This window comes from Mesocricetus auratus, unplaced genomic scaffold (assembly GCF_017639785.1).
Source record: "Mesocricetus auratus isolate SY011 unplaced genomic scaffold, BCM_Maur_2.0 Super-Scaffold_6723, whole genome shotgun sequence".
NCBI lineage: Eukaryota > Metazoa > Chordata > Mammalia > Rodentia > Cricetidae > Mesocricetus > Mesocricetus auratus.
Window position 1 is genome coordinate 6,871,597 of NW_024429183.1, and position 27,028 is coordinate 6,898,624.

General features: G+C 44.2%; 2 protein-coding genes across 11 annotated transcripts in view; one reads left to right on the forward strand and one right to left on the reverse strand.

The window, feature by feature from the left end:
* Cenpn (centromere protein N) lies at nt 1-18,556 on the reverse strand. 2 transcript variants are annotated; one of them, XM_040736361.1, is made up of 11 exons: nt 18,444-18,556; nt 13,953-14,133; nt 11,355-11,400; nt 11,101-11,160; nt 10,360-10,436; nt 8,398-8,574; nt 6,369-6,470; nt 4,373-4,436; nt 3,459-3,571; nt 940-1,066; nt 1-701 (listed from the first exon to the last, which is right to left on the reverse strand). In XM_040736361.1, exons 2-11 carry the CDS (start codon nt 14,121-14,123, stop codon nt 619-621), a joined length of 1,020 nt encoding a protein of 339 aa, XP_040592295.1. In that variant the 5' UTR covers nt 14,124-14,133; nt 18,444-18,556; the 3' UTR covers nt 1-618. The 2 variants fall into 2 exon arrangements, with proteins under 2 accessions (XP_040592295.1, XP_040592299.1); XM_040736365.1 differs by lacking the exon at nt 18,444-18,556 and adding an exon at nt 18,318-18,337.
* The window catches only part of Cmc2 (C-X9-C motif containing 2), a 27,035-nt gene continuing 18,465 nt past the window's right edge, over nt 18,459-27,028 (forward strand). For 5 of the 9 annotated variants that reach the window (XM_040736368.1, XM_013115581.3, XM_005073066.4 and 2 more), the window contains exon 1: nt 18,798-18,884. The gene's annotated coding sequence lies outside the window, so the exon portion shown is untranslated. The other 4 variants (XM_040736388.1, XM_040736420.1, XM_040736399.1 and 1 more) reach the window with 3 other exon arrangements.

The window sequence follows — 27,028 nt, forward strand, 5'->3', positions numbered from 1 at the left end:
TGCCAGTTTGCCAATATCTTTATTCATAAATCAGTATAACGGTGAAGTTCAGTTTGAATGTTCCACATATATACAACAGAACAGCTATTTTACAGAAACAAGCCATCAGATATGCGGTCTCTGTAGTAGCTTAATGTACCCAGCTCTTCCCTCTGACTCTCCTACAAGTTCTGGGCTGCGTAGTTTTAGAAATTTCAGAAAAAATTGCAACTGAGACTAGACCTCCTAGGATAAGAAGGAGTGGGATAAAGTAGATGTGATGCCAGCAGGATCAGCCACTGTGTCATAGGCTTGACTTCTGAGCATCCCAGTGTTAAGGTCAACCGAAGCCTCTCGTGTGTGTGTGTGTGTGTGTGTGTGTGTGTGTGTGTGTGTGTGTGTGTGTGTGTGTGTGAGAGAGAGAGAGAGAGAGAGAGAGAGAGAGAGCACTTCTCAAGTACTCCCAGCTGCTGTACTTAGAAGACAGGACATAGGGAGGACATATTTAGTCCCAATACTTACATTAAAGCATTGAATTTCCAATGCCAAGGACTGATTTCTAAAACACAGGATTATACACAGAAGCCAGCCAGCCATAACTAGAACTGCAAGTATAATATAAGCAAAGCCACATCTGTCTCATTTATCTCTAATTTTAAAATAATTCATTTTCTTTTTTGGTATACAGGTGAGCAGCGGAGAAAGCGGTGCATCTGCTATACCTGAAGAAACAAAAAGAAAAAAAAACATCAGAATGGTCATGGGGAGGATCAGTTTAAAAATGGGCAAGATCAGAAGCAAATTATGGGCACCTTCTCCTAGCCCCTAGCAAGCGCAGAAGCAAAACAGGGCTTGGTGGGCAGCAGACTAGAGAGGCAGGAAGGTTCAGAGGTGACCAGCTAGTTATCTACTGAGAATCGAAAGCAGCTGCCTGGCAGGTGAGATTCGCTGACCACTCACCAGCTGGTGCTAAGGATTTCAATGCTTCCAAAAGGTGTGGGCTTGAGAACTTTATAAGGCACCGTAGGGGTTCTTTCCTGTCAGCCAAGATGCCCCCACTGATGTCACTCTTGAATTTGGTCTCCAGCTGTCAAAAAATGTTTACAAATGATGGTTAAGTACTGGTATCAGCTAGGATGGTGAGAGATAATGAACAATTTATGTATTTCAATAATTCCTGCCTTCAAGAAATACTTGGATTGATACAGGCAGAGCTCATTTAACTTGCTAACTGCAAAGAGAGAAAGCATCTATTATAGGAAAGACATCTAACAGAGTGTCAGCACTGCTCTGAGCACGGGACTGACCCACAGGCAAGGCTGAGTGTCAGCACTGTGCCAGGGTAGCACCTGACCTGTAGAAGACCTGTGCTGCCCTCTCAGCTACTGCTTTAGTACCTGTCTGCACGCTGCTATGCTCACCACTGTGAGGATAATGGGTTAAACTTCTGGAACTATAAGCAAGCCTCCAATGAAAGGTCTTTCTAGGGTTTCCTTGGTCACAGTATCTCCTCACAACAATAGAACAGTGACTAGGACAGCACTCTACTTCTGAGCTATGGCCATAAAACACCAATAATTCTTCAACATCATCAGATACTTAAGTATCATAGCATGTGACCCTAGGTTTTCCTTTTCTTTTTGGAAGCAGTGCCTTACTGTGGCCCAGGACCCTGGATAGACCAACTACTTTGAACTTAGAGTGATTCTTCTGCCTGTGCCTCCTACAATGCTCATGTTTTAAAGACAAAAAAATGCTAGTAATTCTTAAAACTCTGAAGTATATCTATGCAATACTTAATGTCTGCAATGAGTTCAAATTATTCTTAAAGAGAAAGAAAGAAGACATGGCAAATGTAGCCATTGGCTAGCTAAAGTGCACAAGTGGCATTCAGTATAACATTCTGGCCATTTCCTGAGGCTGGAGAAAATCAGGTGTGAGTGAGTGCACATCTAGACTATCAGAACACAACCACTCTAAGATGTTGAGCAAGCAAACTATCTCCTGAACCAGTGGCTCTCAAGCTTAAGTGTGTGTGGAGCCCAGAGCAGCAGACAGTTTGCAGAAAGAGATGGACAGACACACCCTGCCCTGACTCAGAAGGGATAGGACTAAGCTAAGATCTATGCTCCCTCCCCCCCATTCTCACATAACTGGTTCTACCAGTTCAGAGACCACACCCTAAGAGCTACTGTCCTACATGAGGAGATCTTTAAAGGTGCTCAGTTAATACAACACAGCTAAGCATGGAGGCCACACTTGTGACAGGGAGGAAGTGGGAGGGCCTGAAGTTCAAGCTAGCCTTATCTACACAGTGAATTTGAGCCTGGCCTAGCTATAAGACCTTGTCTGAAAAACAAACAAGCAGGCTGGGAAGATGGCTCAGTGGGTAAAGTGCTTGTTGCTTGAGCATTTGGACCGGAGTTTGGGTCTCCAGCACCCATGTAAAAGCCAGGTGTGGTGGCATGTATGTGTAACCCCAGCACACATACTTAGGAGGAAGGCAGAGACAGGAGGAAGCTGGGGCTCCCTGTAGCCAGACCAGACACAAAAGAGCTCTAGGCTCAGTGACAGACATTGTCTGAAAGAACAAGGCCAAAAGATATCTGACACTGACACTGAGCAAAGCTGTGTGTACACACACATTATCAAACATAAAATCTCCAAAAACAAGGTAAAAAACATCAATGTCTTCCTTTAAAAACAAATCAAACCAAACAACCTTTGGGCCTAAGTGGGCAGAGAAATGGCAGATTATTAATGTGTCCTGTAGCTGTAAGAAGATTAAATGGAAACAATTTAACTGGGGCTCATGTTAGGGCAACTATGACATATAATGGAGTTCTTCTAATGGTGACCATGGGCTTAAACTCCTGTACTCCTATTTGGGCACTTGGTGGGCAGCAGTAACCCTTTGGAACAAGTTTAATTTTCAGTACATTTGTACTACTGATTTTTCTCCATCTGATGCCAGTGGGGCTAGGTAGTGCTGGTGCTTTCTCTCTTCTTGTTTCTGTGCTTCTGAGTCAGCCAGGAAGATTTGCCACCAACTTGCTAAGTAGCCTTGTGAGATCTTCTTGTCTCAGCCTCCTAAGTGCTGGAACTATATAGGTGTGTGCTGCCATACCCAGCTCATTCATTCATGTATTTATGAGCATTTACTATATGCCAAATACTGTTCTAGGTATGCATAGGCTAGTATGGTATAGTCCTCCTGGCTCCCCCCAACTAGCAATATACAACTGAATTACTACAAAGACAAAATGCAAAGGCAAAATTTCAGGGTGTCTACTTTGCTAAAAAGAGAACTTACAAATACAATGAAAAGATCGAAGTGACTTACAATTTGTTACATAAAGCTGAAGTGATAAATGAAAAAGGAATAGTTTTTGGATATGTTTCCCAGTTAAGGTTTCTGTAAAAAAAAAAAAAAAAAAAGATTCGCTAACTTACAGGTGATGTTCACTGTACCATCCTACCTTATACTGTGCAAATTCCAGCTGTGGCTGGGGATAGGCTCCAAACGTGTCCTGAGTGACTCTGTGGATTCTTTCTTTTTCTTCCATGTTTTCATGAATGATGTTTGAATCCACTGTGGATGAGAGTTTGGAGTGAGACTGCCATTAGGAATACACTTCACCCCATACAGTGTTCTTTCATTCCTAAACTTGCAGAGGATTTGTGTAGCTCAGATGTTTCCTGTCCCTTCTTTTTATTAAAATAAAGTCATTACCCAGAACAGCTGGAAAGCACAGGCTGACTAAAGGGAGTAAGAGATACCTATAGTGCCACCACACTGTCTAGGCTCTAATACACTTTCTGTAGTTACTATGAGTAATTCTGTATCAAGTTTCTTTACTTAACATGGGACCCACAGCAGGCCTTATGCCTCTGGAGTATGTGCATTGTTCCTAACATGGGTTCTCTTTTCCACTGCTAACTTGAGTTTCTAGGGAGAGACTGACTCAGGTTCTCTGTGAGTGAGTAGCAACGCAACCACCATATTATTCTAGAATCAGTGTACCCGGCTCACTAAGAACATGGGCTTAGACCTAGCTTTGTGACCATGTTCAAGCCTTCTTGAAACCCAGTTTCTCATTGGATAGTGCCACTTCACAGGACAGCTGTGAACACTGAAGTGACAATCACATGCAAGTATTCTGGTATTGGGCTGGGCGTGAAAGGCACTCTCAGTGACTGTGAGCCATTCTTGTGAACTCTGAAGAACACCTTGCTAGTTTGGCTTTCTGCCTCCAAAGACTTAATTCTTGATTGTCCTGAAGTATGAACCAGCTCTGCAATGAGATCCTAAGCACAACTGCTTTATTGTGTAGCAGCCATCTGAAAGGCAAAGATGCCCTTCCCAGCCCCAACTGTCTTAAAGCACACATACAACTCATGTTTAGTCCAAGGCTTCCTTCTTGTAGAGGCACTGTAGAGTTGTGATTTTCAAAGGTCTAGGAGGAGAAAGAAAAGGTGAACATGTTGGGATATATAGATATTAATTGGTTCTAAGATGTAAAATATGTTAAATCATTATTTTTGTTTTTTTGAGATGAAGTTTCTTTGTGTAGCTTTGGCTGTCCTGGAACTTGCTTTGTAGACCAGGCTAGCCTTGAACTCAGAGATCTACCTGCCTCTGTCTCCCAACTGCTGGGATTAAAGGTGTATACCACCAGTGGCTGGAAAATCTCACTTTTTAAAAAAGAGGTCTTATATTGTATATTCCTACTAAGCAGAAAGAAGCAATGGCTCTGCCGCAGGCTAGCTAAACTGAGCCTAGCTCTTAGGACAGCAATCTGTGCAGCACAGTTGTTTTAGGACCTGAGGTAACAATGCACCTTGTGCCGAGGATGCAGTTCCGTGCTAGACAATCTGCCTAGCATATGTGAGGTCTTGAGTTCATCCTCAGCACCACATGAAACAAAACCATCTCAAGGTGCAGGGGCTACACAAAAGCCAGAGGAATGAAAGACAAGCCTGACATCTTCCTGTTAGCACTGTGTCATCATACCCTGGAAAATCCCAGGGGTCTTTTAGGAAAAGCAACTTTGTTACCATGAGTCCACATTTCTTGCATCCTTTCTATTGCATCTCCCTTGAGTGAGTGACCATTTCTCCAATTTGGGGGCTAGCAAAGTGAGCTCCCTTAATAATGCTTTGGTGAACTGCAGGCCAGCAGTTGATGTCTATTTGGCAGGAGGGTGGAGGGTTGACAAAGAAGGGGCAGTCAGGGTGAAGGTCATCATCTCACTTCTTAGAAGGCCAGCATGGTAGCTTATGCCTGTGATCACAGCACTTGGGAGTTAGACAGCTAAGTAATGAGTTTAAGGCCAGCCTGGGGTACATGAGATCCCATCTTAAAACACCACCACCAACAAAAGTAAAAATTGCTTTCTTTTTTTAAAGGGAAGAAGCATTTATTTTGGCTCTCTGTTAGAGGTTACTGTTTACAGTGGCTAGCAGGACCCTAAAGAATGACTTGCAGACAGCCACCATTTCTATCTTTCTAGGACATAACACACAGCATAACCTTTTAAGGAATCCCATCCACCTAAAGAACCTGAACATGTGCAAACATTTGCCACGTACAGAAGAAACCTTAAGACCATAGGGGCGCCTGGTCTACAAGAGGTAGTTCCAGGACAGCCTCCAAAGCCACAGAGAAACCCTGTCTCGAAAAACCAAAACCAAACCAAACCAAACCAAAACAAAACAAAAAGACCATAGGGGCAAACCTGTCAGGAAATGGAAACACCACATCCAAACATTTCATCATTTTATCCTGGATAAAGGAAGGTTCCTGAGGCTCCACCCCTTTCTGAGGAGCTCGATGGTTGTTGGGGGAGAGAGGTGGAATTGTTCAGTGGTGTAGCCAATGAGGAGCACTCTTTTTTTTTTTTTTTTTAATGAGACAGGGTGTCTCTGTATTGTTTTGGAGGCTGTCGGTCCAGCCCAGCCTCGAACTCAGAGATCCGCCTGCCTCTGCCTCCGGAGTGCTGGGATTAAAGGTGTGCGCCACCACCGCCCAGCTCAATGAGGAGCACTCTTGCTCAAGAAAATAACCCCACATCCATAATCATGCAAGCATCCCTGATTAAATGCAGTGGGCTCAACAGAACCCTCACCAGCCCCATGACAGTAGGAAGGGGACTTGTTGGGAAGAAGGGGTTCGGGGCGATGGGGAGGTGGCTAAGAGGATGATGGGAACAATATGATCGAAGTACATTATATATGTATGAAACTGAAAGAATAAAACAAACATGAACAAAGTGAAATGACGGAAAGTTTCGCCTACTCACCTCCAGGGCTGTGCGTGGCCCTCCACCTGTTCAGTGTGCACAAGAGTAAAGGGAAACTCAGCTGTAAAGAGTTGCTGACTGGCTCACCTGATCATACTCTCTAAAAACGATAGCCTTGAGCGAGTCCAGGTGCCGGCTTCTCAGATCCAGCTGCACGATTTGATGGTGTTTGGTAGCAACTTTCAGGGCCTTGGAGGGAAAGGAGTAAGACTGTTAGGACTGCACCTGGGTCTGCACATCTTGCTAAGTTAAATGCAGGCACTACAATTAAGAAGGCACTGTGTGGAGGCTCAGTGCACATCTGGGATCCCAGCCCTGGGGAGGCTGAGGCAGGGTGAGCACCAACTCAAAACAACACCTGCCCCCGCACCAGATGAAAAGAAGTTTAAGAAGAAATTTAATCCTATGGCCTGTTGCTCACTCTTGGAACCCCGAGGCCTGCTGCTGACAATGGAGTGTGTGGGGCTTTAGCAGATAGGTATGTGGGAACCATGCAGCCAACTAGAGAGCAGCTCACCTGCACCCAGCTCACGCTGGAGCTCTGGAAGAACAGAAGATGCTAACAGGGGGAGTAGTAATGACTGGGACGTATTTGAGATGAATTGTTTTTTGGAAAAAAGCTAGGACACCTGTAATACCAAGTGTGGTTTTGTTAAAAGAAGCTTTATCTTTGCTAGCCGCTTTGGTTTATCCCCCGCCAGCCGTCTGGGCTCTGCCGCTTTGTAGTCCCCAAATAAGCACACAGGACGCTGTATTAATTATGAAGCTGTTGGCCTTGCTTGTTTCTTACTGGCTACCTCTGACTTAAGTATTTACCCCATAATTGTTAATCTAAGTATGTCTCTTACCGGAGAATAGTTCCAGGCTTCCTACCCCCATGGCGTTACATCTTGAACTCTTTGTGTTTCTCCTACCCAGAGTCCTCCTGGACTCCTAGTCCCTCCTATCTAGATTCCCCATTGGCCAGACAGTACTTTATTGACAAATGCACAGGACTTCCCCAACATGGTTTGAATAAGAAGGGTTCTCACAGGCTCATATATTCAAAAGCTTCCACCAGGGAATGAAATGTGTGCAAGGATTAGAAAGTATGGCCTAGCATACATTCTAGGTGGTGGGTCTAGCGAGTGTGTCACTGTGTCACTGGGGGTGAGCTGGAGGTTTTAAAAGCCCATGTCCCAGTTCTCCCCCTCATGCCCTTTGCCTGTAGATCAGGATGTAGCTCTTTCTCAGCTACTACTCCAGTGTCACATGTGATGCCATGCTCCCAGCGTGACGATAATGTATTATATCCCTGAAACTGTAAGCAAGCCTCCAATGAAATACTTTCTTTTATAAGAATTATCTTGGCATGGTGTTTCTCCATAAAAATAAAACACCAAGACACAAAGGCTGACCCCTTAAAAAAGAGAGGGGCTACCTCTGACACAGGTAGTATTTTCGTGTACACTATGTGTGGAAAGTGGTCACAACAGCAAGTTGCTAATAATAATAAGAATATAGAAATACAAAAAGCATGGTTGGTGACCCTGACAAAACAGCTTTGGAAGGATACAGCAAGCTGACAATAGCTAATTGGGGTGAAGGGAGTAGGAAGAAGGGGCAGAGTTTTGATGACTCATCTCTTACCTTTAGAAACTTCTGAACTGGTTGCATTTGTTTTTATATTAAGCATGCATTACCTTTACATTAAAAAACAAACAAACCAACAAACAAAAAAACTAGTCCAAGCTAATTCCTTCTGTCACATTTCCATTGCAGGTAAGAAAGCTCTCTGCTGTGTGGTGGCACACGTCTTTAATCCCAGCACTCAGGAGGTGGAGGCAGGTGTATTTCTGTGAGTTTGAGGTCAGCCTGGTCTACAAAGCTACACAGAGAAACCCTGTCTTGAAAAACAAAACAAAACAAACAAACAAACCCAACCAAAACCAAAACCAAACAAACAACAACACCAAAAAAAAAAAAAAAGAAAAGAAAAGAAAAGAAAGCTCTTTGATCCTTGCCTTAGAAGAATGGAAACTAGGTTACTTTACACTACAACTTATTGGCATTTATACCTATGTGGACCTTTGAGATAAGGGTACCAAGTACTCCAGCTTGGTAATCTGTTCCCTACCTGATGGAGCAGGGGTACAGTGCTCTTCAGACGGCAGGAGGAAATGAAGGCATATGGAGTCTGGGGATAATACACCACAAAAGTGGGTTTGTATTGGTTTGGCTGTGAATACTGTGTTCCCCAGGCAATCCGAATCCACACGGCATTCTTCCCATCGACTTTGAAGCTGACAGTAACCTTACAAAGAAAAGATGTAAGCCTCCTGGTTAAATCTCATCAAGGCACCAACTATAGGTACCTGAGACACAAGCAATGTTACTGTAATTTTTCATGTGTGTGGACAGCGGACAGTCTTTTCCTACTTAAAAGCTGCATTTATTTATAAGTGTATGTGAGGGCACACACTTGCCACGGCACACATGTGGAGATCCGAGTGCATCTTGCAGGAGCCAGTTCTCTCCTTCCCTCACATGTGTGCCAGGGATCCAACTCAGTCATCAGGCTAGGCAGCAAGTAACTACCAGCTGACCCGTCACACTGGCTCTTTCTACTTTCTTCGACAGTGTTTTGGGACTCTTGAGAAAACATTTTATGATTAGTTTATAAAGATATAGCTGGGTGGTGGCACACACCTTTAATCCTAGCACTCGGGAGGCAGAGGCAGGTGGATTTCTGTGAGTTCAAGACCAGCCTGGCCTACAGACTGAGTTCCAGGACAGGCTCCAAAGCTGCACAGAGAAACCCTGTCTCAAAAATAAAACAAAGAAACAAACCAAAAGAAGAAAAAAAAGATATATTTGCAGCTTACAAAGTTTTTCTGAGGAAAGAGAATCCCTTAAAACAACTTCAAATCAGGCTGGAGAGACAGCTCACAGGTTAAGAGCACTTGCCGCTTTTGAAGAGGCTCACGATTTGGTTCCTAGCACCAACAGGGTGGCTCACAAGCATCCTTAATGATCTATTTGGCTGGGCACACCTTTATCCCCAGTCTTGGGAGGCAAAGACAGGCAGGATCTTCATGAGTGCTAGCCAGCTAGGGCTGCATAGTGAGAGCTTGTCTCAAAAGCAAAGCAAACAAAAGGGGAGCAGTGTTTTTTCTACGAAGCCTTTCTAGTATTGCTGGATAGTACACTTGGTTTGTGCCCTGAAGTTGACAGCAGGATTTCTATGTGACAATGAGCTCAGAGTACACTGATCCTGACATTTTCCACACGTCTCAGCAGCTAGAGCCACTTAGGAATGTGGCAGCACATGAGGTTCTGTGTGGTATCCATGTCACACCCAGCCATCAGTCTTTCTAAACCTGCAGCTATGACTGCACTTGCTTTGGGATTTAGTAGCCACTGCTAGGTCATCAGCTAGTCCAGTCCACCTTCTCTTTGGGCCCTGACCCAAGAAAGTAGAACCTGAAGAGAGGGCCAGCTGGCTTGCAGTCTTCTCCCTCTGGGATCTTACTCCAGGAAAAGCAGGTGGGTAAGCTGTCTGCTAGCTCAGAGCAACCTCTGCCACTCTGCACTCAGCTGCTTTCCCTGATCCCCTGGTACAATGAGGAGGCACTCTCACTGTCTGGGCTGTGGGTTTGCAGAATGGTAAGCAGAAGAGAGCTTGTTGTCCTCTAGGGCTCTGTGTTCCCTACTGGCTGTAACAGCTGAGGGTCTTACTCTGGATGTCTTCACTTCCCATTGCAAAAGCAAAAGTGACTGTTGACCAATACCAGAGCTACTAGCCACATATGGACCCTCTGATGGGAATTCATTAAGTAAGTTCAAAGATTCATTTGCTCAGTCACATCAGCCACCTATCAAGTCCTCATGTGGACATTGTCAGCAGAGGATGCTTCTGCCATGGCAGAGTTCCAGGGGACACCACTACTCCTAAAAAGTACTGTGTGGGATGGGCAGGCAAGAGATACAAGTTTTTATAATATTTCAGTTTGTTAAAGTAATAGCATATTATCCTCTCCCCCTCCCTAGATATTACTAAACTGAATTTCACAGAAATCCAAGAGGACTATTTTCTTACATTTTTTAATGCTCTCTGAAGAATTTTCTTAAAGGAACTTTGGAACTGTTTCATGTCAAAAAGGTCAACATCTTCTCCTGTCAAAGTGCAGAGAGATAAAAAGAGGTTAAGGGAGCTACAGAGTCTTTGACTGTGTATCCCAGAGCAGTAATGGCCACCTCCCCGCCAAGTGCCAGGGGATATATATGAGCAATAGTCATATTTTTCCAAAGAAGCCTGAGAGAGCAGACGGCTAGGCTGGGTATGGAAGCACATCCCTGTCTCCTCATCACTCTAGAGCAGAGGTTCTCAGCCTTCCTGATGCCACACCCCTTAATACAGTTCCTCCTGTTGTGGCGAATCCCAACTAAGAACTTATTCACATTGCTACTTCATAACTGTAATTTTTCCACTGTTATGAATCATACTGTAAATATCTGCAGTTCTTAATTGTCTTATACAACCCTTGGGAAAGGGTCATTTGACCCCACAAAGTGATCTTGACCCACAGGTTAAGAACCACTGTTCTGGAGGCAAAGGCAGGAAAACCACCATAAGCTCAAGACCAGCTTTGTCTACCCAGTGAATTCAAGGCCAGGCTAGGCTACATAGTGAGTTCAAGGCCACCTATGCTACACAGGGATACAATGACTCAGAAACAACAAAACAACCCCTCCCCAACAAAAAGACCACATTTGCTCCTCATTTTTAAATTGCCAAAACATCAAATTCAGATGTTCATTTTAAAGTGGAAAACATTACCTGGCTCTTTACTCATCTCAAAGACATTCCAAAGCTTCTGGTGCCGATGAACTTGAGTATCTGAGAGAGAAGGACTTACGGTTAGTGTTGTATAGTAGGACTTAGAAGTGTGTGCATCTTTTCCTTTCCTGGATCTGCATATCCCCAGTTACTGGCCCCTATTTCTGTTCAAGGCAATGGGCCTGGCAGCAGATCATTGATTGACTGGTTTTATGTATAGCTCCAATGTGTAAAGACAAATCCCCAAAACTTACACACGATGTCTAAAAGGGCCATGTCATCAACACTTGCACACTTCTCCTGAAAGAGAGGGTGAACTGATTAGGAAATGAGGCAGTAGGTCGGCTGCTAATCCTCTCCAGCCTATTTTAGGGCCAGTCAGGACATTCTATTAGTATGCCTGAAGTACTGTTTTGATAATCTATCTCTAATCTACATTCTCCTGCTAGCCAACAGTCACAGCTCCACTTCTTCCTAGGTTCACATTCTCCTGAAACTCACTCCACATTTATCACTTAACTGTCAGAGTTTTAAAACACTAAAAAGTCAAGTATGGTGGTTCACAGCTGTAATCCTAGAACCTGGGAAGCAGAGGCAGAAGGATTGCAAATGAGTTTGAGGTCAGACAGGACTATAGAGTGAGACTCTGTCTGAAAACAAACACCACTCTTGAGCATACATCATACAGTGGTTTGCATGTAAAATGTCCCCACAGGTGCACATGGTGAGTACTTCCCCACCAGCAGGTGGTGCTGTTTGGTGGAGGGTGGAGCCTCATTGGAGGAAGCAGCTCACTTGTAGTGGTACCATGAGGTTCTGGGGCTTGGCCATACTTCCTGTTACTGGGTGTCCATGCAGTCTGACTAGTGAGCTGATGGATTGAATCCCCAGGAATGTGAGCCAAAACAAACTCTTGCTGAAGTTGCTTTTATCAGGGTATTTTATCACAGTCACAAGCAAGACAATATATGTACAAATTTCAGATGTGGCCATAAACCGGTTATGTCAATGTGGTGCACACACCCAGCAATCTGCATGCACCATCTCCTTGTGCCTTTCACTCTCAAATCCTTTTCTGTCCCCACTTCTCTTCCTCCCAGTCCTTGGTGCTGAGGCAGCTACAGATCTTCCTTCTGTCACAACATTTGTAGTTCCTAGTTTTATATGAATGTTAACATAAGGTTGGATTCTTTTTTGATCTGGCTTCCTTTACTCAGCATAATTATTTTGACACTTAGCCATATTTTTGCATCTATAGTTCAATTCTTTTTTACCGCTAGTAACAACTTGTTTCTAGGTTTTAGCTATGATGAACACTGTACTAATATACGTGTCTTTCTGTGGATATGAATTTGGAATGTGTTTTCATTTCTCTTGAGCAAATGCCCGGCAGTGGACTGTCTCAATCTATGATGGCAAATATTTAGACTTTTAGACAAACTGTCAAGGGCTGGAAAATGTATCTTTTTTTTTTTTTTTTTTTTTTTGGTTTTTCGAGACAGGGTTTCTCTGTGGCTTTGGCGGCTGTCCTGGAACTCGCTTGGTAGTCCAGGCTCGTCTCGAACTCACAGAGATCCGCCTGCCTCTGCCTCCTGAGTGCTGGGATTAAAGGCGTGCGCCACCAACGCCCGGCTCTGGAAAATGTATCTTGTTGAGCACTTACTCAGTGTATTTGGGACCCTGGCTTCAATCCCAAACACTAAAATACAAAATAAATGTTGGGCTTGAAGTACAAACAGCTCAGCAGACAACCTTTGCTTAGCATGCACCACGCCCTAGGTCCAGTGTCCAGCACCAGAAAAAAAATCCCATCTATTCCTAATAGTTATGATCAGCCTTGCCAATCCTAATGACCATATTTTGTGTCTTTCATTACACTTATCTGATAACTAGTGATTCTGAACACTACTTCTTCATATGCTTGTTTGCCATCTGTAAGGTTTCTGGGGAAAGCGTCTGATCAAATCTTTTATGTGTTAAGAAATATTTTTAATGTGTATGTGTGTTTTGCCTGCATGCATGTCTGTGCAGCATGTGTGTGCCTGGTGCCCTGGTAGCTGGAAGAGGGTTTAAGATCTCATGGGACTGGAGTTACAGATGGTTGTGAGATGCTCTGTTGGTGCTGGGAATGGAATCAGGTATTCTGGAAAAGCAGCAGGTGTTCTTAGCCACTGAGCTGTCTAAGATCTTCTTTTCTTATTACTGAGCAACTTTCTAACGTATTTTAGCTGCAGATCCAAACCTTACAGATCAGGGTTTGGAAATAGTTTTTATCAGTCTGTGGGTTTTCTTAAGTTTACAAAGGAAAAAATTGATCAATTCTACTAGTTTATCAATTGTTTTTTCTTTTATGAACCACCTTTTTGGTGCTCAAAGAAACTTTCCCTAGTCCAATGATACAAAGATTTTTCTCTTGTTGTTCCTACATAGTTTATGGCTTAAGTATTACATTTGGGTCTTGGATCTATTTTGAGTTTTTTTTTTAAACAGTAGGGGGGATGGACTAAACTTGTCTTTTTTCTTCCTGAGACAGTCTTTTTATGCAGCTGACCCTGAATTCACTATGCAGGCCTGGCTTTACCTGAACCCTAGCTGTCCCTGCCTTGGCTTCCATAGTTCTGGGACTCAACAGATGCAGCACCTGAACCAGCAAAGGTGTTTTGGCATACAAGCATCCAACTATTTTAGCCCATCTGTTGGAAAGATTGTTCTTCCTCCTCAGAATTGTTTTTTTTTTTTTTTTTTGGTAGCTTTGCTTAAAAACAAACCAAAACATTAGTCATGTGTACATATTGGTCTAACTTTATTCTATTGCATTAATTTACTTGGTTGATAATTTTGAACACCTTTACCTCACACATCAGAATTATTTCCTGGGCTAGAAATTCCTTTCTCTGCCGCAAGTTTACAGTCTGCAGTTGGTCTTCAGATAAAAAGTTCCAGGCACTTAGGATGGTCTTCATCTCACCCAAGGGGATTTTCAAGATGCTCCTTCGGAGAAACTCAGCAACATTCTCATCCATCTCTTTGGCCCTGCGATAGAACAAGAAGAGCACAGTAATGCATTAACAGAAACTGCAGATGAATTGTTCAGTGTCTTACGTAACCCAGGGTTTGTTAGGTCAGACACTCGATGCTTACCTTTTCTAACAGTCTGCATGTTTGGGAACGCAGAATTTAATCACTCTTTAAGCTGCACTGGCACATGGTCTCATGTAGCCTAGGCTGGGCTCACACTCAGTATGTGGCTGAGGGTGATCTTGAACCACTAAAAAAATATAGGTATCTATTTTGTTTTTAATATGTGTCTCTATACATAAATGTGGGTGTCCGAGGAGTCTAGAGGTGTTAGATTCCCTGGAGCTGAAGTTACAGCTGGTTATGAGCCACCTGATGTGGGTGTTGGGAATTGAACTTGGGTCTTCCAGAAGAACAGCAAGGGCCAGGCAGTCTAGCACAATTGGTGAGCTGAAGACTAAGTGAGAGACTGCCTCAAATGTGGAAAGTGACTAAGGAAGATAGTGAGTGTGTGAGTGTCTACCTCTGGAACAGACACACTCTCACACCCACATATGCGCACACAAGCATAAATACACACACTCACTTGTATACCCAAGAACTCACACAACCACACACACACACACACACACACACACACACACACACACACACACACACACACTCTCACAAGGTGGGCAGGATATGTTAATCCAGTCATGTGATACAGGCATATAAACTTGGCATTCAGAAGGACAAACACAGGATGCTGCATAGGACTATCTAGTGTTGTACTGTCTCGGCAAATAAAAACCACGGTGTATATGGCTTTCCCACTAGCTTTCTGGCTTCCTCCAGCCATCTGACCACTCCTCTTCTGCCTATATAGCTTGCTCCTCGCACATGGTCCTGCAACAATGTCCTCTGCCATACTATGATATATAGCAGTTACTTAGAAACTTATTTCTGAGTTGTGTAGTAGCAGTGCATGCCTTTAATCCCAGCATTTGGGAAAGGTGGGTGGATCTCTATGAGTTTGGGGCCAGCCTGGTTTACAAAGCAAGTTCCAAGACAGCCAATGCTACACAGAGAAACTAAAAAAACCAAAAACCAACCAAACAAAAAAACTTATTTCTGGAATTTTTTCATGGAATATTTTAGCTAGTGGCAGATTCTCTATGCAACATGAATCTAGAAGAAAGTGTGGACAACCGTAGTGTCTTGTTTTTATGCTTCAGGGCACTGCCAATTCTATCTTACTGTCCTTCTGTGTCTGCTGGTAAAGAGTCTTCCAGTGCCTACGCAGTCCTGAGCCCTGAACAGGGGATAGCTCCCTCAACAACAGGTGACCCTCAGGAGCATAAAAACTGTGGTGCAGGGAAGGGAGATCTGAGCCTTTATCGCTCTCTTCAGAGCCTTCAAAGGGTACAGCTAAGTCTACTGTTCCTGAATTGTAATGCTGACACAGGAGGTAAAATGCAAGTAAGCACCCCCTCCCCCAGATCTCACTACGTGACTCTGGCTGTTGTGGAACTCACTATGTAGACCAGGCTAGCCTCAAATTCAGAGATCTACCTGCCTCCCACGTCTGAGATTAAAGACCTGTGCTACTATACCAAGCAAACAAGCACAATTTCAAAGTGAAGACTAAATAAAGCCTGTATAAACTTTAATTTCCTTGAACAGCTTGTCTTTAGAATGGGACACACAGATTAAGATGAAAGCAGGTCTGTCATTCTCATCGGGTCCCCCACAACCCTAGAATTACTAAGAATAAATGGAGGACTATTCTCCACAAGAGTCCTGGCTGTGACTGACATCTTCTTGATGTTCAGAGCTTCTTGAACACTGTGTATAACTTGCTGCTACTGATACGCAAGTGACTGTACTTTATTATTTATTTACGCCGTTACGCCATGGGTGTGCTGGTACCCCATCTAGACAAGGTGTCAAGGTCCCTGGAGCTGGAGTTACAGGGTTTTAAGCCCTTCATGTGGCTGCTGGGAGCCTACCCAGGTAGTCTGAAAGAGCAGTAAGGAGCTACTCTCTAGCTCCTTATGTTTATCTTTTGAGACAAAGTCTCATGTATCATAGGGGAGCTCTGAACTTCTGATCTTCCTGCCTCCATCTCTCAGGTACTGGTATTACAGGTGTGGGCTACCATGTCAGGTTTCACGTGGTTTGGGAGATGAACCCAGGGCTTATTGCATGTCAGGGAAGCATTCTACCAACTGAACCACATCCCCAGTCTGTTGACTGTATTTTAAAAAGGCACTGCAAACCATAGCATGGTTTCAGATGAAAAAATAGTTGATAAATCATAGCCAGGTGGGGGTGGCACATGCCTTTAATCCTAGCACTTGGGAAACAGAGGCAAGCAGATCGCTGTGAGTTCAAGGCCAGCCTGGTCTACAGAGTGAGTTTCGGACAGCCAGGGCTGTTACACAGGGAAACCCTGTCTCAGACCAACAAATAAACAAACAAAAAAATCCAGCTGAATTAAGGTTGTACTGTTCAGTTATAGGACCATTCTTCCTTAATAGCCAAACCCAAAACCTTCAGCATGGTCTACAGGACCATGTATTACCTGGCCCCTGCTTCCTTCTCGCTTCCTACTCCCCCGCCTCCGCTTTTCCTCTTGTTTGTGCATGTGTATTGAGGAAGGACTCTGGGGCCTTCCTTGAGGCAAACACTGTAAGTGAGCTGCTTCTCCAGCTCCACCTCTTCAGCTCCACTGTGTTTTAGTCCCTGTAAGATTAAGGGCCCCTTGAGGTGGGGCTGGGGCATTGTACTTGCAGCAACCATTGACTAGAAACTTACTGCATCCATCCAATAAAAAGTTATTTAACAATCTTCCAGTGCTTATTGTCTTCACAGAACCACCTGCCATCAGGTGGTTATTTTATCACATCTACAATAATTTCTTTTGTGCTCAAGACAGGGACTATATTACTATCCTGGCAGGCGTAAGGTCATTCTGAGGAGAGTCACTTGTGTGCCTGCCTCCCATTTGAGACAACAGACACCAAGAGATGAAACTTGGCAGAAGGAAAGGCTGACACCTGGTGCCAGTCAGAGGCGCTTTTCTGCCAACTTGTCAGGACCTCCTTCGGGACAGACTGAAGCCAGGCCGATGGCTCAGAGATGGGCAGGACCACACTGTGACCAGGACTGCTTAGTTGTGAATACCTTCTGCTTGCTGTTTAAACTTCTGTCTCAGGTCTGAGCACCAAACATGAACTTCGTGGCCGTGGGTCACCGGACCTCTTTGTTTTTCCCAGTGTGTTCACACTGAATAAACCTCTTTTCTGTGCTTTTCACTATGATTTGTCCTTTTAATTGGCCTAGAGGATGGTGACTGAGCCTAGCTTGTTAGGGTTGCCAGGTTCCAGGGTCTGACTCTTAACAATTTCAGGGACTGTCAATCAAGTCATTCAGGGAATCCAGTCAAGAACCATCTCATATGCACCTGACAAATGCCTAAAGGAAGAAGGACTGGATATTCTCCCTAAGCAGTGTTCATATGAGAAGAATTTGGGTTCAACAGTCTGCCACTATCAAACCAACACTTCATTCCTGAAGAACATCTGGGAGGGCTTTCTTGGGCACTGATAAGGTGTAAGCAAAGCAGACATTTCTCCCATCCCAGTACTAACCAGGCTTGACACTGCTAAATTATGCGAAGTCAGAGCACTCAGAGTGGGGTGCCAAACGATGAGATACAACATTCCCTAGCACTTCTGAAGATTCTTAATCCTGAGTGGCTTGCAGAATGCCATTTCTAGAAGAAATGACAGAGAGGGCGTAAAATATCAGCGAAGTTAGCATGCCCTTGAGTGAATTTTTCTTCTGTAACTATTTCAATTTCTATTTTCTAGCGCTTCACCGCAGTAGGTGCTAAGACACAGTTCTTGAGTGAACACGTGACAGAAAAGAACCCTCGTGAAGTAACAATTTCGTAGAAGCGAGGGAGCGTAACGAGTAAAGCAACAGGACGCACGGACAGTAAAGACGCAAGGCAAGAACTAGGGAGTCAATGCGCAGCCGGAACCTTGAGCTTAAAAGTAGAGCCACCCTTGACCCGGACGACCGGGAGCAAGTGCAGCGCAGCGCAGACTCCAGAAGGCCCGTAAAGCCCCGCCCCACTCCGGGCGGATATGACGCCAGGGACCAGCATCACCACCCTCTTGTTCCGGACTCAATGCTCAGTTGAGTCTCACCCCTAGGCCAAGATCCCGCGGCGGTACTGCGCCGTGACAAGGTCCCCGTAGAGGATTGGGGGCTGTCTCTGTTAGTCCTCCTACCGCCCTCCCTGTCCCAGTCCGTGCAGCTGAAGTCTTCCTTACCGCTGCTCCACATCGCCCGCCGCGACTACAGCTGTTCCCGCCGAGGCGCTTTCGAAGCCGCCAATGGCTGCCCGGGCCCCGCCCACCGGGCCAGGCCTCTGCACTGCCCCAGGTGTGTGGGGGTCGCGGCTGTGGGCGCGCCCAATGGGAAACGCTTCGAGCGCCCAGTCGTCGCTCTGCTCAGGTACAGGGCCAGGTAGATAAAGTTATCCTGTTCCTCGACTCCTTTATTGCAGCCCTCGTTGTTTGCTGTCCCCGCCGAGCCTCGGTGAATCAGCACTGTGTCCCCCTTAGCCTCGGACAGTGGACTAGTCCAGGCGGGCGGGGGCACTCCGAGGGGCGCATGCGCGGAGAGGCGGGGCAGGGCTGGCCACTCGGCGGAGGTGCGGGTTCTATGTGCGCGTCTTTTCTGTCAGTGTTTCCCGTGGGGGCTAAGCGGCGGTGAGTGTCGGGCGGCCCTCAGCCTCCGGGCCTCTGGGAGTCGGCGGCTCTTCGGCTTCCCACGCCAAGCTAGGCGGGGTGCTGAGGCGGCTGGGGGTGCACCCGTGTCCTTGCCCTGGGACCTCTGCAAGGGACACTCGGTTGGTGAGCAGCGGGCGTGAGTTGTCACACCGATCTCCCCGCCGCTCCTGGCCTTGCGATCCTGAGCACGCGCCCTGTGGAGTGCGGGTACCCTGCCTCAGCGCTTTGGAGATGCGTGTCCCTGAGGGCTCAGTGAACTCTTTTGGATGGTTACTAAACTAGCGATCTGCCTGCGGAAACAGGCGTCCATCCGGTAGAGTGCGTGTTAGCTGCCGTGAGAGTTCTTGTACAGAAAAGTCACTTAACTGGCTGGTGAGGTGGGTATCTACCAAGATCCCCACGGTGCACTTGGCAAGGAAGGTCACGTCTCGTGGCCGTTTTATAGGCTTCGAGGACGCCTGTCATTGTGTTTTCACAATAGATGTATGTAAGAGTCGAAATATTAGAAACCTCTGCTAAAACTTTACAAAATTACACACACACACACACACACACACACACACACACACACACACACACACACACACACACCAAGCATGGTATGGTGCTTCGTCCCTTAATTCCAGCACCGGGGAGGTGGAGGCAGGAATTAGGAGTTCAAGGTCATCCTCAGGTACATAGGGAGTTCGAGCCAGGCTGGAGACTGTGTTACTATCAAAACCCACTTTAAATGTATGCAACTTTGCTTTGGCAAAGGGATTCGCTTTGTTTACTTGGTTTATCGAGGTGAAAATGAGCCTCTTTTCATCCCCTTCAGTGGTAATTTTCAACATTCAAACATTTATTGGGCACTTACTGTATGCAATCACTGGACTATTCTCTCGAAAGCTTCTGTTCTATCACAATTGGACTGTGTTTTTTTTTCTTCCTCTAAAACTCTCCTTGACTTGGCAGAATGTGGTAAGAGATTGTTTCAGAACGATGCAGAGGAGGCCTATTTCATGAGAAACAGTTTGATGGAATTCAAAGGTAGTAGGCAATGTGACTTACTTTTCCTAAGGGCGATAGTTGAGATGTGATCATTTGTGTGTGTTTGTGAGTGTATGTGTGTGTGTGTGGGGGGGAGTTGGCAAGTGATGTATGTGTGGAGGTCAGAGGACAACTTGTAGGAGTCTGTTCTACCATATAGGTCCCAGGCACCAAACCCAGATCCTCGGGCTTGGCAGTAGGCACCTTTTTCTGTTGAGCAATCTCATGGGCCACACATGTAGGCATTTTAGGAATGTATTTTAAGGGATAGGGGAGTGTGACTTAGTTGGTAGAGTGCTTTGTCTAGTTTGCAGGTAGTCCTTAGGTTGAGTCCTAATCACATAAAAGTTGGCTAGATGGCAGTCACACACCAATAACCCTAGCATTCAGGAGGTAGAGGCAGGAGGATGAAGAGTCCAAGGTCTACCTGAAACCATGTCTTTAAAAAAAGAGATGCATTTAAAAAGCATTAAGGGTAAGTCTTCAGTTTTTGCTGGATAACACATCTTCAGACTTAAAGATAACTTTTTTCTCCTTGGCTTTTTTGTTTGTTTGTTTGTTTCATTTTGTTCATTTTTCAAATCTTACAGTCTTGACTTCTCTTTTAAACTTGTATTTTGTGCTTACCACTGTGTGTGTGTGTGTAAGTAGGCAGGCAGGCAGGTAAATAGGTTAGAGAATGCTTTTTGGAGTCAGTTTTCTCCTTCCACCATGTCAGTTCTGAAGTCTGAACTCAAGTCATCACGTACCCAGTCAACTTCCTGTCCTTAATTTATTTTGTTTTTAATTGTTTGTGTGTGTTTGTATGTGTGTGCTGTAGGGTTGGGGCTGACCTCTGTCCTGTTAAGTCTGGTCTGTCATTCTCTACTAACTTGAGACTTGGTCTTTCACTGACCCATGTAAGCCAGCTAGCCATTGAGCACCCCCCTGGGGCTTTGTCTGTCTCTGTCTCCTCATTAAGGGTTATAGGCATTACCCACTGAGCATTTCCCAGCCCCTTGCTTATTTTGAGCTATTAGAAATGGCAACTAAAGTGTAAGTTTCTATCTTAAACAGCTGCACAGTAGCAAAATCTTTCTAAAAACAGTGGTTGTCCACCTTCCTAATGCTATGGCCCTTTAACACATTTCCTGATGTTGTGTATGTCTACAGAGCAAGTTCCAGGACAGTTAGGGCTGTTTACACAAAGAAACCCTGTCTCGAAAACCAATAATAATAATAATAAATTAATAATACAACAACAACAATAATAATAGCTATCTAGTATACATCAGTGAATAGGTAGTTTCTCTACATTATGTGACTCACCGGGAGCTAGGATTGGTTCTCACTGCCTAGCACTGTGAGACAGGCTATCATTGGCCTATACATTGCTAATGTATGAAAAGCTTAAAATTTGAACAACAGGTTGTGAATGCATGTCTCCTTTCCATGATAACATAGCTGAGAAATTGTAAGGTGGGCCATCAAAAGTTGGAGACCATGTGTCTGCTTTGCTAATTAAAAAAGCTGTTTCTGAACATCTCAAATTTGTATTTGAACCGCAAGGGAACAAATTTGAGGGCTGCTTGATCAAAATGTGCAAAAATATTTTGACAAGTACATTTTTTAAACAAAACATTCAAATCATTTTCTAGGTGACAAAACAGTGTACTTTCAGAAAAAATAAGCGAGATGAAAACAAGATTAACTCCATTCTAAATTCTATTACATTATTATACATGATAGATTCTGGTGATTAACACCATAGCAGTAGTTGATGACTTGCATTGCTGAACTATATCAAACTTCTTGCTTCTGAGGCACATCATTTGTGCCATTAAAACGACACTTAGTGCAGGGGAAACAAAAATCTGAACTAGGCTGTGGTTCCATTTTCTGTTCCAAATACTTATCCGGCTGGGACTGTCTGATTTGTGTTCTTTAACTAAGGTGTGTTTGTGTGTTTAGTAGTCGCTGAATTGAACAGTAAGCAGATAAAAATGCAATTTAAGATAGTGGATGTGCTCTAGTCCTTGGGAATTATTTATTTAGGTTTTCTTTTGTATGTGTTGGGAATAAGAATTGTGTGTGTGGGCAATTTGAGAATTATATATATATAAACACATTTCTAGATTTTTTTAAATAAAAAATTTGAGGTATAACATGTGCATACCATAAAATTTGTCCATTGCAAACCTTTAGTGATATTATTAACTTTGTAGAATTGTGCAGCCATTATCAGGACCCAATTTTAGAACATTTTTATCACTCGAAGGCAGTGGCTCTCAACCTTCCTAATGCTGTGACCCTTCGGTACTGTCCTCATGTTGTGATGACCCCCAACCATAAAATTATTTTGTTACTACTTCATGACTGTAATTTTGTTACTGCTAGGAATCATAAAATAAATATCTGATATACAGGATATCTAATATGCAAGACTCCAGAGGGGTCTCAACCCCCCAGTTGGGAAGAGGTTTGTTTGTGCCCATTTACAAATTAACCCTCATTTTCACCTTTAGTTCTATATAACCAGTGGCTTGGTTTTTGTTGCTGTGAACATGAATGTAATCTTTTGTAAATATTGAATGAAAATAGAGCCATTCAATATGTAGTCTTGGTGTCTATTTTTATCAAGGATAGGGCTTTTCATCAGGATTAGAATATGTAGCTAATGAATATTCTATTGCATAGTTAAGCCACATTTGTTTATAGATTTACCTGAGACATTGGATGGCTTTACTGAAATTCCCAGGCTCAACTCTTATGATTAATGCTCCTAGCCAGGTGCACACACTATTAATCCCAGTCTTTGGGAGGCTGAGGCATGCAGATCTCTGAGATCGAGTCAGTCTGGTGAGTTCCAGACCAGCCAGGGCTACCTGGTGAGACTCCATTAAAAAAAAAAAACAAACAAAAATCAAAAACTAAGATTATAATAATAAAAGACTTAGTGTTTCTGCATATGTTCACACACATGCTAGTGTGACTTAGGCTTTCCTTCCTTGGTTAGACTTGCAGCTGCTGAGCTACTATGTGTGTGTTCTATTTTGCCTCTCTAGGTATCTGCATATGTCCTCTATAGAGGTACATGAGTTCCTAACCATGCTTGGTATTATCTGACTTTCTGATTATGAATGCCCTTGATATAAAGGTGGTTTGACTTACAATGCCGCAAAAGCAATGCACAGTCAGTAGAAACCTGTTGTCAAATGTTACATTTGGTCTTTACCCTGATGATGTAATGTCTTGAAGGCAGGTCACAGCATGTGGCCAGCCATAGCTCCCAGTCAGTGTCAGAGTCACAAGGGAAAATGTTGCAGTGTCTGTGTTGCCAGTGCTTTCCAATATTTTGGTTTTGCATCCCATCATGTCTGCCAAATGCCCATCTGTGTATCCTGCTGGTGTAAAGAAGAGGATGGAGATTACTCTGTAGATAAAATTCAAAATAACTGCCCAGCACAAAGGTGGCCAGCCAGTGGTGGTCATCTCACAGGAGTCAGCACTGTCCCAGTCCACAGTCGGAACCATCTTGAAGGATAAGCAAATCAGTGAGGCAGTGAAACTGTCAGCGTTCATTAAGTTCACTGCCATCACTAAGAAGAGAGCTGCTACTGATGATCCAGGCTTAGCCAAGAAGGCTTTTCAACATGCTCAAAGAGCATGCTGACCCTACGTATACACAGGTGTTTACAGCAAGCCCTGGGTGGTTCCTGTGCTTCAAAAGGCGTCATAATTTTCATACTGTTAAGGTTAGTGGTGGGGCAGTGGCTGTTGGCGTTGAGTGTGCTGAAGGTTTTTTTTTTCCCCCGAGACAGGTTTCTCTGTGGCTTTGGAGGCTGTCTTGGAACTAGCTCTTGTAGACCAGGCTGGTCTCAAACTCAGAGAGATCCTTCTGCCTCTGCCTCACAAGTGCTGGGATTAAAGGCATGTGCCACCACCGCCTGGCTGTGCTGAAGCTTTTTAAGGAAGAGTTGCATTGTGAATCAGAAATACCGGAACAGATATTTAATGTTGATGAAACAGATTTGTTCTGAAAGCGGATGCCAGAGTGTGCATATGTTCATCAAGAGTTCAAGATAATACTGGGATTCAGAGACCATGTAACTCTGCCTTTGAGAGGAAATGTTTCAGGGTTCAAATTAAAACCTTGTCTGATCTGCTTTTTGGAGAATCCTAGAAAATTCAAGAATGTGAGCAAGCATACACTTCCTGTTTTCTACCACCATAATAAGAAAATCTGGATGGCATCAGCTTTGTTTGAAGATTGGTTTCTGAACTGTTTTATTCCACAAGCCAGAGCTACTGTGGGCAAAGCAGCGTCCCATTCAACATTTTTCTGATTCTAGATGATGCTCTAAGACATGCATCCTGATGAGAAAGTGTTATACCTGCTGCTGAGCACCACCATGCTTTTATAATGAATGGGCCAGGGGCAATATCTACTGTCAAAGCACATTGTCTGTGCCAGGCGTTTGCACAGGTTGAGGCAACCACCGAGTCTTTCCAAACACTACTAGGGTTTTAGAAAGGTTTTACTATCCTGAGTGCTATCCAGACTATGGCTGCTGCATGGGGAGAAGTCGCCCAGTAGTGTATGGACTGCATCTAGAAGAGTTCTGAAGATGTATATGAGTCCATTCAAGGGCTTTGACCATGATGCTGTTGATGTGTGCAGTACACGATATTAGCTCTAGACACAGCTGGAATAGGACATCGATGAAGAAGACATTTGTGAGATTGTAAGCCACAGGCTGAAGAACTCCAGTGAAGAGCTAATGGAACTGTAGGAAGAAAGAAAACAGTTGGAGCTGAGGAAGAAGTCGTGCCCAAGGCACCAAGAAAGTTCACAGCCAAAAAACTGGCAGAAGCCTTTGCTACTGTTAGCCCAGGGCATGCGGATGCTAGGAGATGGCCATTGTGGGAGATTTGTGAGTGCTGACAGGCAAATAAAGGATGCTCTTAGGCTTGCTATAAAGAAATACCTCCCAGAAAACAAAAGTGGGAAGTCAAAACTTGGCATTGTCCTGGAAAATACAGTGTCTACTAAGCCAGCAAGTGTCATTAGCTCTGTGCCTTCCTCGGCTTTACTCCAGCCTCCTCAGAAGAGGTCACTGATGACTGTATCAACGGCTCTAGCATCCATGCCACAGCCACTAATTCTAGTCCAGTGCTTCACACGCTTCCTGAGGCTCAGTGTGCTTCAGGTGTGTACCTACACAGCCTTTCTATTTTTCACTTTCAATACTACATTCAACTGTATCTGGGAAAATCAGAACTTTATTATAAAAGAGACTTCGTGTTACAAATACCAGACATATTTTTGGCTTAATAGATTTTTGAAGTGTTTAATTTTATGTAACTCTGTATATCTATGTGTGGGTGTGTGCATGTTTGAGTGTAAGAGCTGGAGCTGGAGTCACCTGACATAGCTACTGGGAAATGAACTTGGGTCCTCTGGAAGAGTACATGGTCTTACCTGCTGAGCCCAGCTACAATATCTTTACCTTGTAATGGATGTATCTGGACGTACCTCCACTATCATTGGGCATCTGTTTAACTATGTTGGTAGGCATCTTGGTATCTCCTAGTTTTTATTTGCATATCTTTCATGTGCTTCATTAACTTAATTATTCTTTTTTTTTCCTTTATTTATCTTTTTACACATGTTACTCTCAGTTCCCTCTCCCTCCCTTCCTCCCCCGGCCTTCCAATCCTCCCAACCCCTCACCCCACTCCATCCCTCCTCTGCTCCCCAGGGAGGGTAAGGCTTCCATAAGGAATTTTCAGAGTCTGTTATATCATCCTGGGCAGGACCTAGGTCCTCCCTCCATGTGGAATGGGCTCCCAGAGTCTATTTGTATACCAGGAATAAGTACTGCTCTACTCTTCAAGGTCTCATATATTGCTGAGGCCTCTTCTCTGACACCTGGGATTGGGGCGGGGCGGGGGGGGTGTCTGGATCAGTCCCATGCTAGCCTCTCAGTCATCAGTCTGGGGTCCATGCGTTCCCTCATGTTTAGGTCAGATGCCTCTGTGGGATCTGATACTGATGTGGCCTGATATTGATTCCTTTGCGCATCACTTCTCTTTACAACTGGGTCCCAGGGGTTCAATTCGGTTTTTAGCTGTGGGTGTCTGCCTCTGCTTAATTATTCTTATATCTTAAAAGCATCTCTTTAATTACTTTGCCCACCTTTTGGCTCCTACAAATTGGGTTGTTTTACTGAATAGTAGGCCTTCTTTTTATATTCTTAGATAAGTCTACAATCACTTTTTGTGATTTCTTTTGTTTAATAGACTGAAGTTTTTAGAGTAGGTATAAGTTTGTAGTAAAACTGATCAGAAATTACAGAGATCCCACCCATAACCCCCTTTCCTCAACCTGTCTAGAGCTGTCAGAGCCCTGAAACTAGAGTTGTATGGATATTATAGTTGATGACATTGTCACATCACCGTCATCCCAATGGGACTCCCACTTTCTTTTTTTTTTTAATTAAGATTGATTTTTTAAAAATTTACATTTCTTGTTTTTGTATGTTGCCACATCCAGCATGGCTTCAGGGACAGACCTGACTGGGGAAATGAGTGAATGAAGAGACAGAAAAACTGGGATCCAGTGGTCTGGGCAGTTGGCAGGAGGAACAGCAACTCAGAGTGTTTATTATATAGAGTTGAACAGGGATGTGGGGTTACTGTAGTCAGCTAGATCAAGGAGGACAGTGGGAGATACATACAGATAAAGGAGGAGACAGAGTTTATGGTATCAGCTGGACCAAGAAGACAGGTTTAGCTAATCTGTGTAGGAACAGCCTATGTAGGGGGCCAGTCTTCAGGCTGTAAATACCTGGGGGTGGGCATTTCTACACACTCTATCAGTATCTACACACAGACCAGAGGGACAGCTTTGCCATTTCTCTTTGAGTCTTACCCTCAAGGTAAAGGCCTTGTCATTTTCTCCCTGGGTCTACATGGTTGTGACCATGTAAACAATATACATTCACTTGGGACTTAACTCACTCAGAGCTCCCTACAGTATATGGTAGGGAAATGACATGTGTGTGCTGTAGTGCTTGTGTAGCAGTCAGAGGATAGCTTCTGAGAGTTAGTTC

Coding starts and splice junctions, on each gene's coding strand:
- Cenpn (XM_040736361.1), bottom strand. CDS start 14,123: ATGGATGAGAATGTTGCTGAGTTTCTCCGAAGGAGCATCTTGAAAATC. Junction 11,161..11,354: donor GGCCCTTTTAGACATCGTGT/GTAAGTTTTGGG, acceptor CTTCTCTCTCAG/ATACTCAAGTTCATCGGCAC. Junction 4,437..6,368: donor TTTTTAGAGAGTATGATCAG/GTGAGCCAGTCA, acceptor TTCTCCTCCTAG/ACCTTTGAAAATCACAACTC.